The sequence below is a fragment of the Phaenicophaeus curvirostris genome, chromosome 31 (genome assembly GCF_032191515.1).
Source record: "Phaenicophaeus curvirostris isolate KB17595 chromosome 31, BPBGC_Pcur_1.0, whole genome shotgun sequence".
Classification (NCBI taxonomy): Eukaryota; Metazoa; Chordata; class Aves; order Cuculiformes; family Cuculidae; genus Phaenicophaeus; species Phaenicophaeus curvirostris.
The window spans coordinates 692,651-709,476 of record NC_091422.1 but is presented as its reverse complement, the minus strand read 5'-3'; the positions used below and the strand labels follow the sequence as shown (position 1 = coordinate 709,476).

Below are 16,826 nucleotides of genomic sequence, written 5' to 3'. Positions count from 1 at the left end.
TGTATGCAACTTTGAAATACTGGACATTTAGAAACCAAAAAGATGCTGTTGTAGTTTTCAGTCTTCTCACCCCAACCAGAGGTGTGGTAGATCTGCACATTGTCTAATTACTCTGCTAACTTATCCTCTAATTTACCTTATACTGCCTTGCCACCAAAAAATGCTTTATTTGGGATCCAGTTCTGTGCGAGTAGCTGAAAATTTTAATGTTATTGTAGGCACACGAGATACAGTAATGAAAACTGATCTGTATAGATGGAGTCATCACAGAACTGTTGGACAGCAAAGACCAACTATTCCTGCCTAGCTAGTTTGCTTACTGAATATTTCATCACAATGTGTGTGTGGCATAATAAGATGACCATCTTGCTTAAATCAAAGGGTACGTAAAAACTAAGGAGTAAAATATCAAGAGGTGCATAAAAGATCTGTTTATTGTAGCAACGGCTCACACTTGCAATACTAAGGATTTTATTGTGAAGTAGGCTGTTGAGTAGTTCTGGAACCTCAACTTAATTATTCAGTAATGCCTCTGCTAATAATCCTCTGTGAAATTAAACAGATATTTGCATTAGTTTTGCTTCCTTTTCTCTTCCTGGAGGTAAAAAGAACTCAAATTCAAAATCCTACTCTTTTTGAATTCTAGAAAATTTATGCCTTAACTTTGAGTTAGATTAACTTAAAAGGTTATAAAATTATGATCACAGGTATGTGTGCATTACATTAATAATGATGACTGGCCCACTTTTAGAGATTTGTACGACACTTGAGGCACCAAAGAATTTTTCTTGCAGTAGCAAAAAACTGATTTAAATGCATCGTTCATTATATATACATATATATATACACACACTATCTATTTACACATATATAAATACGTTAAAAAGGTTTTAAACGTAAAATTAGTGGGGACCTTATCAACCAAATGCACTTTCACATTTTTTTTTTTTGCTTTCAAGTTACCAACTAATTTTTAAGGACTCTCTTATGATCTTGAATGTTCCCAGGCTCCCCTTTCTCTGCTTACATTGTTAATCTCGTTAAATTTGCTTAAATATATTTGGAAAAAAAGGTTAATTTTAAAATATTACAGTTTTTAAAATCTGAAAACTTGGATAACAAAAATGTTTGTGTGAAGTCTTTTAAATGTACCTTTAATCTTTGGTGCTTTTTTGCCTTTTCCTGGAGCTCTGTGTGTTTGAAGATGCTTTAAAACCATGATTGAGAGTTGTATTTTCTTTGGTTTAAAGTGTGTAGATAAATGCATCTATGTACATGCATAAACTGTGACCATAATTTTTTGTACCTGCATTAAACTAATTTTTGTTTAAATATGCTTTTCTTGGACACCACCATTTGTTTATACCATGTGTTCAGTATCTATACTTTGGACAACTGTAAAACTGAATTCTTGTGTAGGTGAACATTAGAATCACCTAACACCTATCAGAAATAATGCTAAATTGACTTAAAGTAGCAAGTGGGTGGTAACAATAAGTACTGATTTTTATTTCCAAAGACATTGTATTTTCATTAAACTACTCTCTCATACCTGTTGGCATTCTCAGCTAGTTGCAGTATTGAGCAACTTTAATTTGGAGCAAAACGATACTTATAATGTGTGTGGGATAATTCTACATGCTTTTTAAGGATTCTTTAGCATGTTAAGTATTATCCTTCTAGGGCTGGAAGAGGTTCGGAATTGGATTGAGTGGAATTGAAAGGTTTTTTTCCCAAGCATTAAGCATTGTAGGGTACAATTGGAAACACTTTAAGATGTATTGCTTTGATTCAAGAAATGCTGAAGTACATGTGTAATGGAAGCATGCCAATATCTCAAAGCTGCCTGAAGTCATACATGAGCATAGGAGCTTTTTTGGATCAAAGTTTGTGCATTTCATTGATGATAATCATGTTCCAATAACATTCCTCCAGGTGGCTCTAACTTGGATTTAGGCTTTCTTTTTAAGACTGTCTACTCTAACCTGATCATGGTTCACCATAAAGGTCATGTAAGCTCTTATTTTCAAAGAGTTGCTGCTTGGCAGGCACCTTTCACAAAAAAAAATATTGAAAGTGGTCATATCTGTGGGGAAAGGTCACTGGTACTTTGGTTAATTAGCCATATTCATTAAAACTATAAATTGTATAGTTTGGATAATTTATAACATTAAACTTTGTGATTTTAATATCACATTGAAGGTTCAGCTGTACTCATTTCTTTTACTGTTTAACACCAGTGGTGTGGACAAAAGACTCAAAAGGGGGTGGTAGTGTTACTATTTTCTTAATTTATTTGGTACTGTATAACACCTTTCTGATTAAATGCAGTGTATGCATTTTGGGACTCTGTTAATTTGTAAAAGCTGTTACAGGTTCAGCAAGTAAGGAACTTTGTGCTTCCTTGTTGAATGTTAAATTATTTTACTTTGCATTTTATATGGAGTACAAATTAAAACTGAGCCATCAAACTGCAATAAATCAACAGTAGTGTTTAATTTTAAAAACTTTTTTTGTACTGTACATAGATTTGTTCAATAAAACATTGTCTTTGTTGTTGATAGAAATTGATCTTGTCTTTTGGGGAATGACTCTGAAAGTACTGTTGCAATGTTTATAGTTATCGTGATATCCTAGGCATATGGTTGGTGTACAGCAATCTGGTATTGATGTTCCACCTGTGTGGATATTTGTATTTGAATAGACATTGTATTCAAGTATATCCAAGGATGCCTGAGATTACCAAGAAAACTAATGCAGAACTCCTGAGTCTTTTCTCCCCCTCCCCCTTCTCTCTAGCTAATTAACTATCTGCTTTGGTAAATTTGGGACCTCTTTGTTAAATAAGTCTTTGGAAAGTCATAATATTATTACAACTTGCTTACAAACAGAAGAGCAAAGCATGTCTGTGTGTGAGGGAGAGGAATAGCTTTTTTGGTCATCAGTCTGAGATGTATGAAGAACTTGCCTATATGCTGAAAAAGCATCAATCAGCGTTTGAACCTTTGGCATCAGGCTATCCATTCCTCAGATGTGACTGTCTTTAACAATCTCGAAAACACTGGCAGCTTTAAGAACCAGACTTCTTAATTTGCAAGTATACCCAAGTAATTTACAAGCATCATGGATACAAGCATATGGATGATATGCTCCCCGATAAAGAGAATTGATCACCAGGGGAAATTGTAATCTGCTCAGCCCAGATCTCTAGGCAACGCAGGCCTGTCAAGTTTCCGATCTGGTGAGAAAAGGCTCATGAAGAGTGGGTTTTAACATGCATATAGGGAACATCGTAAGGTTGGCAGGGCAGAGAGAGTCAGTAGTGTTTGGGAGGAATATATTAAAGCTTGCTAGGAAAAGTTGTATGTGGTATTTCAAGAAATCAGAAAATCTGTGTTCGATTTAATGTCTTGAATTGTATTTATTCGTGCGAGGCAGTGCCTTCAAAATGCAGGTGAAGTTCAACACTCTGAAGCTATTGTGTAAGGCTTGAAAGCTGAATTTTGAGCCACAGACAAGTCTGGATGCAGCAGTTTTAAGATATCTCTGCTTCTAGTTTTTCCTCCATCATGAAGTTGTTAAAGATTCTTCAGTGGCACTGTTACAAGTACCAAATGCTGGCTTAAACCTCCCCTCCTGGGAAGATTGGTTGGCACAAATGCAGAGAGCTGAGCCTCAGTTGTGGCATTTCATGAGCTTATGTTTGTTTCCAGTCTTGCTGCTCTTAGCGATAGTAACTTCTAGTGTGTTTTCCATTGTTTTGTTCAGTCCCCTTGATTGAAAGCTGTAGTCCAGAAATAAAGACAGTGCAATTTATTTTTTTTTTCACGCCAAAAAGTTAAATACTGTCATCTGAAAATGCTGGGTTATTGAGATTTATTATTCACAGTCCTGTAAATTCTTAATGTCCTTTGATCTCAGATTTTGACTGTCTTCTACAAAATTTTGAATGCTGCCTTTTTTTGTTGTTGTTGGTAACTTGAAGCATGTATTTAATTTCTGCTTTGTATAATTTTGACAGGGTCTTTGCTAAAAAAAGTTAAGTTCGGGTATAAGGGCAAGGGCTCTCAAATCTCTGGTATTGTAGCAGGCAAAATAGTTACCAGAACTGTGAGGTATACATAAGCCATTTGATAAATTCACTGTGAAATATCTTAACATACCAGCTGCAAACTTTAGCGCCCTGGACTTTATTGTAATTCATTTGACATGCTAACAATTCAAGCAGAAGGAAAAATTTCTCAATAGAATTACCTGGAGTTTGCTTAGCTTTCAAAGGAAGCAGGGGGGGAAGTCTGTAACTGGTATTTCAGTGAAGTTTAGTTCTTGCCAATCCAAATAACCTGTCTTGCTGGTGCCAGAGCAGTGCCTATGGGACTTGAGAGCACTATCTAGCACTACCTGACGCTATATTCCTGTGTATCGATATCATTAAATCCAGTACTTTGTCTCAGTGCTTGACTTCTGCACTGCCTCATAGGGGAAAAAAAAAAGGGATGGTTGACTTTTTAGGGATATAATTTGCAGTAAATAGAATTTTGAGTTGGGGGAGAGGGACAGGATGGAGGAGAGGATCACTCGTAGTGACTTTCTGAATTATAACTGCAGTTTAATGTTGCAAGGGTTCTATTCAGCTTTTGTTTATATAGGCTAATGATTTTCCCATTTATTCCTCTATGGGAACACCAGTTTACATTCCTTGACAATGATCAAAGTCAAGTTTGAATAAAAACTGTGCAGGTTGTTCTGAGTTATTGGAAAGACAAGATAATTAAACCTATTTCAGAGATTTTTCTCTGTTCCCATCACCACCTCTAAAGGGAAAGCCCTTAAAAATTATAGGTGTAAACCTGCTAAAAGTGATGGCCTTCATTTAAAATAAGAAGAGATCTGATCATTAAAGAGACTCTCCAATCACTGTGATGACAATGCACTTTTCTTCTCTCAAGATTAATGGGAATGTGACCACTCTAAGGCAACTGGCCAAAAAGAATTTCATTCTCTTTTCAGTAAATGTCTCAAAATAATCTAATTTGAAAAATGGCATCTTGCATTTTTTTTATTTCAAGTCCTAGAATATTCAGTTAGCTATTACTTCAGTGAAGGCTGCAAATCTAAATAGGTTTATTGAAATGTAAGCAAAACTTAAGTGAAAGGTCATTTGTATTTCTCAGATGCATTTCCTTAATTTTAAGCTTGCAGGATTAATTTTAAAAATTCAAGATTTCGGCAGCAAAATTGCCTTGGTGGCAGGTAGGTTGTCCCATTTTCTGATGAACCAATTTTGCTTTGTAAACTAATGATATATAGAATTCTGCGCTGCGTGTTGTGTAGAGAAGTCCTCCTTTAACATGAGTGCGCAAGTAACTGGCCTTGTGGAATTTTTAATAGCTGTATGGCAAGGGCAGGTATATGTCTCGTCAACAGAAGCTGTTACATAGCACTCTAGTTGTACACGAGGGGAAATTTGGCACAGCAGTCAGCAAACATTGTGTTGAACCTTTCCAAATGCTGTAGGACTGAATTTTTATCTGAAAGTTAGACTTAAAATTCATAAGCAAAATTGGTTCAACTGTTCCTGGTTTGTTTTGCATTCATAGTTATAGCTCCAGAGAATAGCTGTTTTTCTAGCAGAATGTACATTGGTTTTCCTTCTGGTGAACCTGGGAGATCTGCATGGACAGTATTTTAGACTTTAAAGAGGAAACAATGATCTATTAGGTTGGTGCAAAAATAATTGCCATTTGTAACTACCAGCTTCAAAGCAGCCGATCTCAGCTTAGAATAAAGTTTACTGATTGATACATGAACCATTAGAATCTATGCATTTTTGCCAACAAGAAAAAAGTCTGTATTCTGGTACCATAGAATTCTGGACTCGTGGAACCGATGAATTCTTTGAAGGCGTTTTGAGCTGCTGCTTGGTTGCAGAAAACCTCTTGCAGGAAGTTGTCAAGATGCTTAAAAAATTAAGACGGTTGGTGGGAGAGAGGTCTGGTGAGTAAGCCAGGTGAGGTAGAGTTTCTCATCTTCAACTCGTACAACAAAGTTACTTGAAATTGCTTTTTTCCCATCTTTAATTTGACAGCATAATACAAAAAAGAATAAACTGTGAAAACAAAATCACTAGCATAAATACAGTTAAATAAAAGTTTAATCCAAAATAAGCATCACAGTTTATGGTGACAAAAATGGCAATTGTTTTTGCATCAACCTAATAAAACAAATGTATGTGTAACATGGTGGGTAGGAGCATGTTCTGTGTTCGTGTAGATGTTCTATGTTAGGTTTATGAGATCTTGAGGGTGGGAATTTGTTACAACAGATCTGAATTGAGCCTAAAATAAGGAAAAGTTGAGTTGTTCTGTCACATCCTAGTGACAGAACCAAGTAATTTTAACTCCTGTCTTCAAGTGGTGGTCAGTGTATCCTTACGGACTCTAGTTCTTCCTGTTTTGAAACAACAGGCAGTTTTAGCACCAAAAGTTGTGCTCCTCCTTAAAGCATGGGTTTGATGAGGGTGCCTGCTTTTAGTGCCATAGTGAGGTCAAGGAGTTGTCGCACCTGCATTTTTCTCAGCACCAGCCCTCATGTAGCTTATGCACCTTAGCTCACCTGAAGCTTCCACTGTCATCCTTTTTGCTTTTCATTCATCTTTCATTTCCATCTTTTCCTTATTCTTTTCTCTCTCTAACTCATAATGTGACTGAGAAGATACTGCCAAGTGAAGGAGCAGCACAAGCTTCAAGCCTTGCATGCAGCAGAAAGGCAGCTTTGGCTTATAGAACATTTCTGTGTTCTTGTGGATGTGTGTAACTTGCTTGGTCTAAGTTCCCAAGGCGTCCAACAGCTCCCTCTGTCCCAAGTGGAGATTTGCTCCGTGCCACAGAGGCTGCACCTCAGATATCCAAAGGTCGGCCGGTCGAGCTGAAGTGACCACTGCAGAGGCTACCACAGCTTGAGGCCTACCAACATTGACTTCCACAGACCATTAATGCCAACAGCACGTGCCTGACCTCAGCAGGAGCACTGAGCTGTCCCCAAGGACTTGAGGGTGGCTGCTGTGGACTGCTGGGTCCTGTCGGGAGCCTTGTAAAGCCTCCCAGTCCATGCAGGCTGTGACCCTAGAGTGCTCAGACCTAGCTTGCAGTTTGTGGCAAATTGGCAGATCTCAAGCAGGTCTTTTTCTCTCGAAGAACACCCTTCACCCTCCCCCTGGTGAGCTTCATGCAGTGTCATGCCCTTTCTTATGCCCTGTTATTGTTTAAAAATTATATTTAAGACCCATGTGCCTCTTGCTGTTTGCATTAAATGACATTTGATTTCAGGCTTTTAAAGGCTAAATCACAAATCAAATATATTTTGTAGAACCCAGCACTTTCAGGTGTTGCCATCCCCCATCATTTTGTAGGTGTTGAGACCACTAGGGAGGGGGGAGTTGATTTTGCCTCTCTACTCTGTTGTGGGACCACACCTGGAGTACTGGAGGTCAATTCTAGGGTCTCTAGCACAGAAGGAACATAGATCTGTTAAAGCAAGTCCAGAGGAGGGCCATGAAGATGATCCAAGGGCTGGAGCTCCTTCCATACAGGACAAGCTGAGAGAGCTGGGGTTGTTCAGCCAGAAGAGAAGGCTCCTGGGAGACCTTATAGCAGCCTTCTAGTACTTAAAGGGGGCTACAGGAAAGATGGGGACGGGCTCTTTATCAGGGAGTGTAGTGATTGGATGAGGGATAACAGGTTTCAGCTGAAAGAGAGGAGTTGGAACTGGATGATCTTCCAGCCCACATCATTCTAGGATTCTGTGATTTGTTTCATGACATTTAATTTTGTATCTGAATTACTTCAGGACACTCAGCATATTGCCTTGAAATATACTCATCCAAAAACCTTGAATGTGTTTTGTGTGATACAAAGCTGACCTGTAGGATTTGCTGAGCACATTTCTTAAAAAGGTCTTATGCCTGTAGTTTTTGCTTCTTTTTTTATCTGCTTTTCACAGTGATTGTAGGTTTATTTAAAATATGTTAATTTTTAATTTCAGCTATTAGCCTCTTCTTGTTTAAACATACGATTTTTATAGGTATCGTGGTAAGTACCCAACCTCAGTTCAGGTGAGAAATGGCTACTGCAGCTACTTCAAAAGTGAAATGAATTTCAGTTTCATGTTTCTTGATTTTGCCACAGAGCCTTGTAGCTGATTTTCTTAATGTAACATTTCAGTGCACACTATCATTGTGTGACGATACGTGGTGTTTTCTTACAAACCTGGGAGTAGTAACTTTATTAATGTGGAAATGAAACAGATTTAATTCCATCTCTGTGTATCTTCAGGAACCTAGGTGGAAACTCACTTCCACTACTGTGTATTTTTTCAAAGAAAAATGCAAACTTCTGATACTAGAGTTCTTGTTCAGCATACAAGGAATCAGAGCTTACCATAGTTATCTCTCTGTCTGCATTTCTTTCAATTTTCTGTTTATGGAAAAAACCTGACAACTTGCATTTTCTTCAGAAGAACAGTGTGTGCTCTGACTGAATTGTGTGATCTACCCATTTGATGCAGAAATTAAAACTCAGATTCCATATTCAGAAGAACTATAAAATATATGTCTGTTTCTTCTTTCTCTGTGTAGTCTTGCTTCCAAGAAGACATGTGGATGGTTTGTTTTGAATATCCTAGAGCTTTTCAAATGGAAAGTGAAACCAAGCTCAGGTTTTGCTAAGTGAAAGTGCTGTGTGGTGACACGAAGCCGGAAGACCTAAATAATTTAATGTTACAGGAACTTATTTCCTGCATCTCAGGAAGTATAGGCAAAATGTGTCGTGCGCAAGAATCTTTGTACTTCTTGAAGCACTTGAAGTTTCTAAATGGCTTGAAAATATTTGAAAAATATTAGTAATTTCATTTGGAAGTAAAAATTGCATCCTTCAAGCTGAAGTAATACATAATTCTAAGCAGTCATGGATGCTGGAAGTAGGGATTACAAGATAGCAAAGTCTTCAGTAAAACCAACACTTTTTTGAAATATGTTCTTAGGTATCTTCTGTGTCTAATATGATTAGTTTGCAAACAAAATTTAAAGTCTTTGCATTTCATTTAGATTTGTCTTGGTTTGTGTTTGGTGCTGGTCACGAGTTCAAGAAATGGCTTAGGTTTGCATTTTAATCATGAGGAAAGCAACTGCTAACTTAAATTTCTTTACTTGCAGAAGCCATTCAGGCCATTTTGGTTTACAGCCAAAGTGCAGAAGAACTTCTGAAACGCAGAAAAGTCTATCGAGAAATAATTTTTAAGTATTTAGCAGCACAAGAAATTCCAGTTCCCCCTTCCTCTGAGAAGCATCAACTCATTGATTGTGTAAAGCAATACTGGAGTGGGAAGCTCACAACATATGCCTCAGAATCAGAAGAGAAAAAAACACATGCAGAGGTGAGTGCTGCTTTCTGAGATGCTTGAGGATGCTTAGTGTTGCTTTTGCAAGATATCCAGTATAAATGCTCTAATGTACATCCAAATATCCAAATTGTGTTTAGGAAGGTACTGAAAGTCTTTAACTCTTCCTTTTTTTGATTTGGTTTGGTTTGTTTGGTGTTTTGTTTTTTGTTTGTGTGGTTTTTTTGGGTTTGTTTTTTTTTTTAGGTACATAATTTAAAGATATCTGTGCCAACATATCACTTGCAGAGCACAATCTTCTGCTCTGTCTTGCGAAGTACCTTAGTGCATTTGAATTCTAATGTGTGGGATCTTCTCAGTGCTTGGAGTTTTTAAGTTATACTGTAAGCTAAAATAGAAGTTATGCACAATTAATTCTGTGGATTCAGGGACAACTGAAAACACTGTTGTTAATACAGAAACCCTGCATAGCCCCTTGTAATTTTTTTAAGTTTTGGTATAAATCAAGGGTTTACAGTCATCCTTCAGCCACATCAGGGAAACCACTGGTAGGGCACGTCTGTCGATAGTGGTCTAAAATGTTGAGCAGGAGGGAGGGAACAGAGAGAAAAGTGCCTGTATTAAGTGGCTTTGCACTGTGTAGAGACAGTGCAATCAAAGTGATGCTGTCTGTAAGCTGGTTTCCTTCTTAGTCTTTCAGTTAGAGTGCAGAAAGGATTTTAGTGAAATTATATAAATGTACAGAAATGTAAAGTTTGTAGCAGTGCCAGGTCTGTGTCATTTTTTTCCTTGATATTAGTAACACTTAATACGGTGTAACTAAATTTGTTTTGGAAATGATAGATTATTTTGGAGTTCAAAATCTTGCCATTTAGCAAATCCTTGTGGTGTAATGAACTTCAAGCGTTTTATTAGTCTTGGATCTTTACCGAGTAGTTCTAACTAGCCACCTTGCTCTTTCAAGTGCTGTACTTGTGAGACCTACTGGGCAACAGCCCCACCAGCTGGACTGTTAGAGCTCTGTAGATGTTGATAACCTGTTGCATTGAGCTTTCTCTCGGGGATTAGCGTATAAGAATTATAATTTAGCTGAGAATCGTTTTCAAAACAATTTTTTGTGTGCATCTTTTGGAAAAAAAAAGGGTTGCTCTTGAAGGGACACTTCACAAGTATTAACCAAAGTTTTATGATTGAAGGTAAGTAAATTAAATTCTCCGAAGTTGTTGAAACACATTCACAAAGAGTGAGAAATTCAACTGGCTATTTATCACATACATCTTTCTTTGCCTTTGTTTTCTTTTAATTCTGGTGGCTCTAACCGTTTTGAACAGATGGATAGCATGAATTAGAAATTCAGAATTAGAAACAGAATTAGAAATTAAGTACAATTTATTGTGAAACAAATAGAACATTTCTACTTTGAAGTCTCCAAACTTTTCACACTTAATACTTGCTTAAAACATACTTAATTTAGTACTTACTGGGCTTTGATGTTAGCAAACTTGTGATGTTTAGTTTACATCTAAAAATCTTGTTATCAAGTTCCAAATGCTGAGAAGCCCTACACAATTACTGTACGTTTATTTCTTGTTCAAAAAATGCTTTGCCTTACAGTTGGAGGTCATGTGTCTTTATGTTGGAAAGTTTGGATTATTTTTCCGAAGTAAAAAGTCTTACCTATTGTAAAAGAAAGCAGAGGGTAAACAAACTGTGTATGCACAAGTTAAGTAGGCTCACAGGAGTGTTGCTTGAGCATCTGATTATTGCATTTTACAGTGATGCTTCTTTTACAAAGAAGCATCCTCTAAACCGAATGTATTCTTATAAGCAACTTTAAAACCTGTCTTAAATATCTAATTGCTAAGCAACTTGTTTGTGCTTAACTTTCACTGTTTTTCTGCACATAGTTGTAGGCGTACCAAGAAGTCAACTGCAAGGAGTAGATCTTTTTCTCAGCTTGACCCATAATAGTGTCTAAAAAAATCTCTACTGCTTACTTTGTTGCAGTATATATTTAGTGATAGAGCACTTGGAGTGGTTTGTCCCCTCTTCTGATACGGTTTTCAGACCATGACTACTGGTTCCTCACTGATACTTGCTTTTGCTACTGTGAATTGGCTTCAAAAGTTTATACCCACCACTTTGTTGTCATTTTCAGCAACCCATCATTAAACTTAAAAATTATTTTGAAGTATTTCTTATCACTCTACATCTTAGGTGCATTTTTGGAGGGCATGTATGTGTCATTTTCTGTTAAACAAGGAAAAAAAGAGCACAAGTGGCTTGTCCATAACCTATGAGGAAGTAGTGGAAGAAGTGTTATGAATAGTTTCATGCTTTCTTTCACTGGTCCATTCTTCTCTAAGGCTCCTAGACAGGACAAGAATCTTCGACTGAGCATTTTCAAACTATTCTACAAAGGCTTGGCTGTCTACTAACAATGTGTACTTTGTCTCACTACTTAAAAATACTTTCTCAGCACATTCAGTGTTGAAGAAAGGATATTATAACACTCTGAAGGGAAGATTTTTTTGGCAGGCTGAGCAGAATTGTCTTTATTCCCGGAGTAAGCCTATGCTGCTCTGTGAAAATGCCTCCAGTCCCCCTATCCTGATGTCTTATTGTCTCAGTCCATTTTAAGTGGTCAGTTGTACAATTTGAAAAATAACTGAGATTGCATAAGATTTTTGTCTATTTTGGAGGAGCAAAGGTATGATTTTATTTGATTTGGGCTCTTTTCCTATTAGAAATATGGTGAAGACTACAAACATCACTCACAAAAGTGAACAAGTACCTTTTGGATGGGTTTTGGCAGTCTTACTACTGCCAGGGCTAAATTTGGGCATGTGATGTGTGAGAAAAATTTCTGGAAGGCATTAATTCTTTGAATATCTGTTCTTCCTGGATTAGTTGTCCATTCTGTAAGCATATTCCACTGACGTAGGCAAAATACCCCCATAAATCCAAAGTATTCTGTCAGCTTCAGCTATTAGGATGTACATAATCAAAAGATGTCTTCCCACCAAGTGCTATTTGTTCTTATCAGTTACATGAAGATGCAGAGACTGACACAATTCACCAAATTAAAAGCTACCAAAAAGAAGAGCCTGAAGGCAAGATGAAACAGCAGAAACACATCAACACAATTGCTTATTTATAAGCACTTTTTAGTAAATTGATATATTGTCCTGGGTTTGCCTGGGATAGAGTTAATTTTCAGAAGAAGTTGGGGTACAGCTAGGGCAGCTGATCCAAACTGGCCAAAGGGATATTGGATACCATGACATCATGCTCAGAATGTAAGGGGGTAGTTGGCTAGGGGGTGGGGCTGGCAACATGATTCGTAGCGTGGTAGGTGATGCGGTTTGTGGCGCAATTAGCAACACGGTAATCACGACTGAGTTTTGCAGCAAGGTTCGGGGGTGCAGCTGCAGAGCATGGCTTGGATTTCTGGATTGGTAGCATGTCAGGTGTTGGATTTTGGGCAGTGAGTGATTATTGGTTTATTTTCTCTTCCTTTGCTGCCCTGTTAAACTGTCCTTATCCCAACCCATGAGTTTTCCCTTCTTTTTTCCTGATTCTACTCCCAGTCCCACTTGTGGGAGGTACAGTGAGTGAGCAGCCATGGGGTTCTTTGTTGCCAGCAGTAGCCAAGCCGTGACATAGACCTTAATGTGAGATCGGCTTTTCAGGTTGGATTTGTATCCTTCTTGTTTTGAAGACCAAGACAAAGCTGAAGAACTACTCTTACTCTATTTCAAAGAACCTACTCAGATTCTCTAGATAAGATAATCATGATGTTAAAAATAAATGAGATTTTACTCTATAGTTTTTCTTCAGGACTGTCTCAGAACACTTGAAGGTTTAGAGTGTTTTAAAAGAAAAGGATTTACATGAAGTTATATTGTTTTAAGTGGTAGCTTGCATGTTGAAGCTAAATAGTTCTAAGAAAAAAATGTGCTTGATTGCAGAATCACGGAGAGAGACAAAAGCCACCACAAGATCACATTCACAATCTAGGAGAAGAATTCTGTCAATGGTTCTTTGAACTCCTGAATTCTCAACATCCCTTGGGAGTAAAAGCTGAAGAAGGATGGGGACCACAGCACTTTTGGGAGGATGCTAAAATGAAGTTGTGTTACAACACATTAGAAAAAAACATGGAAGAGTATATTGGTGCAGAAATGGTTAGCCTTCGCCTGCTCTCATTGGTTAAAGAAGAATATATTCTATTCAACCCTAATTTGCATTCCAATGGACTGAAGTGTGCCATGTCTCCACATGGGTTAGTGCTGGTAGCTGTGGCTGGCACGATACATGGGGACAACACTTGTTTGGGCATCTTTGAACAAATTTTTGGACTTATTAGCTGTCCTGTTAGGCAGAATACCTGGAAAATAAAAGTTGTGAATCTTAAAATAGTTGGACAGAACACTATGGGTCCTGGGATGCAAATTGAAAAACCCTCCCTAAAATATGAGTCACACCAATTGCAAGAGTTATATGATGGGAAAGAACTGACTGTTTGAACCACAGAAATTCTGAGCAACTCTTTCACAACTGAATGACTGGGGGAACATACCACTTTTGGTGCATAGCTGAATATTGAAATGGTTAGGACCATGGGATGTTGTCTCTTTTTTGAGTCAGATCTGCTGGATGGCAAACTGACGTACAGAGTCTAAACTGTTAATACAAGCGATGCTTTTGGTTACCCTTCCAGGAGCAACAAACATTTCAGAGAATGACTTTATATTTTGTACTGTAGTTGTGAATGGAATTAGTTTGGTTATTCTTGCCTGCAAAACATGGTTACGTTTAAATATGGGATGGCCGCAGTATGTCATGAACTAGATGACTTCAGGTTCACAGTTTTCATGTTGCTTCTCTTCAGGTCACCAGTTAAAACTCTTACCTGAGTTGTAACAGGAAGTTGTTCCTTCTGGCTTTTTGGAATTTGGATTAGCAAGTGTCTAAATGGAGATGTGAATCCCAAGAAAACCATCTGCTAGTGTAGGGAGTTTTTGGAGAGGACAGACATTATAATACAAATACAAACTGCTGCCATTTATCTTCTGAATGTGGTTCCTCACTGTGTAACAGAAGTAGTTTAATGGGACAATGCAAGAAACTTTGCATCATACAAGTCTCTTTCTCTTAGGGTTAATAGGTTCCTTTCGTTTTACCTCATGTTTCCAGCTTTGTCATGAATACAGACAAACTCTGTTGTATTTTGTCCTCAAGCAGACAAATTTGAGATGGTTGCCCAGGCATCCGTTTGTAGCACTGACTCACTGACCCTTGTGTCAAGTAGTTGATTTCATGACCTACCGCAGCACTGTATGAACCAAATGCTTTGATAATTATTTTGTATATACCTAAAACAGATTTTAATATAAAAGATGTGATTTTTATATATTTTCTCAAAATCAGAATTTTATCTATGTTGAAGTGTTTTATTACATTGACATTACGTCTTGAGTTCACTGTAAAAATAAAATATATTATTCTAAAATAATTTCTAAGCAAAATCTCAAATACTGCGTTGGAATTTTCTATCCCAATAAATGTTGTAGCTTATTAAGCTACTGATGTACAATAAATAAAAATCAACCTGAATTTAAAATTTGGAAGAAGCAGTTTCGTTCTGTGTATTGAGAATTGCATTCCTCTTCAGGTGAGGACAAAAGCCTACCTGAAGGCCTGAATGGGTACCTTTTCAACAGTCAGTATGGCCATCTGTAGTTCAACTAAATATTTTGTCATTGGCAGAACTGTACTTTCTAGTGGCAGCGTAGCTATTACTTTAGTTAGTGTGTTAAATATGAACATGACTAAGGGTGTAGTTTTCATTACTGCTGTAAGTTGCTGTGGTGTGGGTGGTCCACTCCCTCCACTCGGGTACCTGTCCTGGTTTCCTTCTTGTGTTGGCATTATTACTTACGCTAACTCTGAACAAGAGAGACTGGTACTAATGAAAACTAACTCCTTGTCAGAAAGGCTTCAGACTGATCAGCTCTGTAGGAACGCTGGCCACACAAGTGCTAGTGTCAGTGTGAGGAACAGAGATGAGAATTTGGTTTTTTTTGGTGACAACCTGAATTTCTGTGGGCTTAAGCAAGTTATCAAATAACAGCCTTCATTAATTGTTACGTTCAAAATGTTTATGCCTGATAACTTCAAAATACTGACTGCAAGGAGTGTTGTGGTAAATCAGCTTTTTACTAAGGCTGGTACTTAAGAACTTGTTCTTACTTGTTCAGTTCTCCTAAACAAAGTACACAAGACGTTAAATTGTCACAGCCTTGTGACCTCTGTGTAAATCCCTGTTCAGTTGCAGACTTGAGTAGGTGCTGTTCGATTTACTGATGACCTGTTGGTGCAGTTGCTGCTGTTGCTCTTTGTCAGGCTGTTAAGAATTTGCATACATTATACTGCTCATTAGCTGTTGATAACTGACTTCTGCGGCAGCTGATTTTGATGTGTCCTTATGGGTTACTTCAAACTAGTTACCAAGGAGCAAGTGGTAGCAGCAGTTGATGAGCAGTTGATGGTTGCTGCTGAGCAGCACTTATCCCAGGCTGCTGCTGCAAAATGCAGGAAATGGCACAGTGTCTGTTCCTTACAATCCCACCACCTGAGTATTTGGTAGGCACTGACAGTCAGCTGATGGTGAGCAACTGTTACTAATGGGTATGACTTTTTATCCTGTGATACACCTTCCTCTTTTTCTCCCAGGCCCGCGTTCTCTCTTTAAAAAGCATCCTCTTCCCTTCTATATGGGTTTTATTTACACTTGGAAAAAGGGATTCCAGTCCTATAATGGTTCTTATGGCTCTCCATCTTGCATGGAGGCAAGAACTGGGTTTTGAAAGCTGCTGCCAGATCAGTCAGCACCGGCAGAGCTGTTTGCAGTCAGGTTGTAAGGGGGGCAGAGAGGTGGCACTGCCTCTGCTCCTTCATATTTTGTGTATGTAGCATGTTCATTTTGTGCCAAGGGAGAGTTGTGAGGTCCTGTCTGCAGTAGTGCACCATAGGATATCACAGATAACTTTTAGGCGTTCTGATTATTATTTGTAATATATGTCCTTACTGGAAATTCAGAATTCAATTTTCAAATAATTGTCACATTCAGAATTCCTTTTTTTTTTTAAGAAGAAAAACACTGAGTGCCATGTAAATATGAGAAGATACTCTTAGCTTTACCTTGACTTTAAGGAAAAAGTTAGGACTTGTTTAAATAAAGTACAGCCAAAAAGCTTGAAATATTTATGGAATTGATTTAATCACTCCCTCTAGATGCTGCCATTCAGAGCTGAAGTAACTTGTAGCTGGTTTACCTTTGGAAACAATGGCCATCTTAGTTGCATTTAGGAGATTATGCAAAAATAAATAAAACTTATTTAAAACTGTTTTCGTTAATTTTCCTC

The 16,826-nt window shown here is 37.7% G+C and overlaps 1 protein-coding gene across 1 annotated transcript; it reads left to right on the top strand.

Annotated features, from left to right (window-relative positions):
- Window positions 1-9,204: 9,204 nt before the first annotated feature.
- Window positions 9,205-14,938, top strand: LOC138732430 (uncharacterized protein C3orf38-like; the record flags this gene model as incomplete). Its single annotated transcript, XM_069879044.1, has 2 exons — window positions 9,205-9,432; window positions 13,368-14,938. Coding segments are annotated over 2 exons (786 nt in total), but the record flags the coding sequence as incomplete, so codon positions are not given.
- Window positions 14,939-16,826: the final 1,888 nt, after the last annotated feature.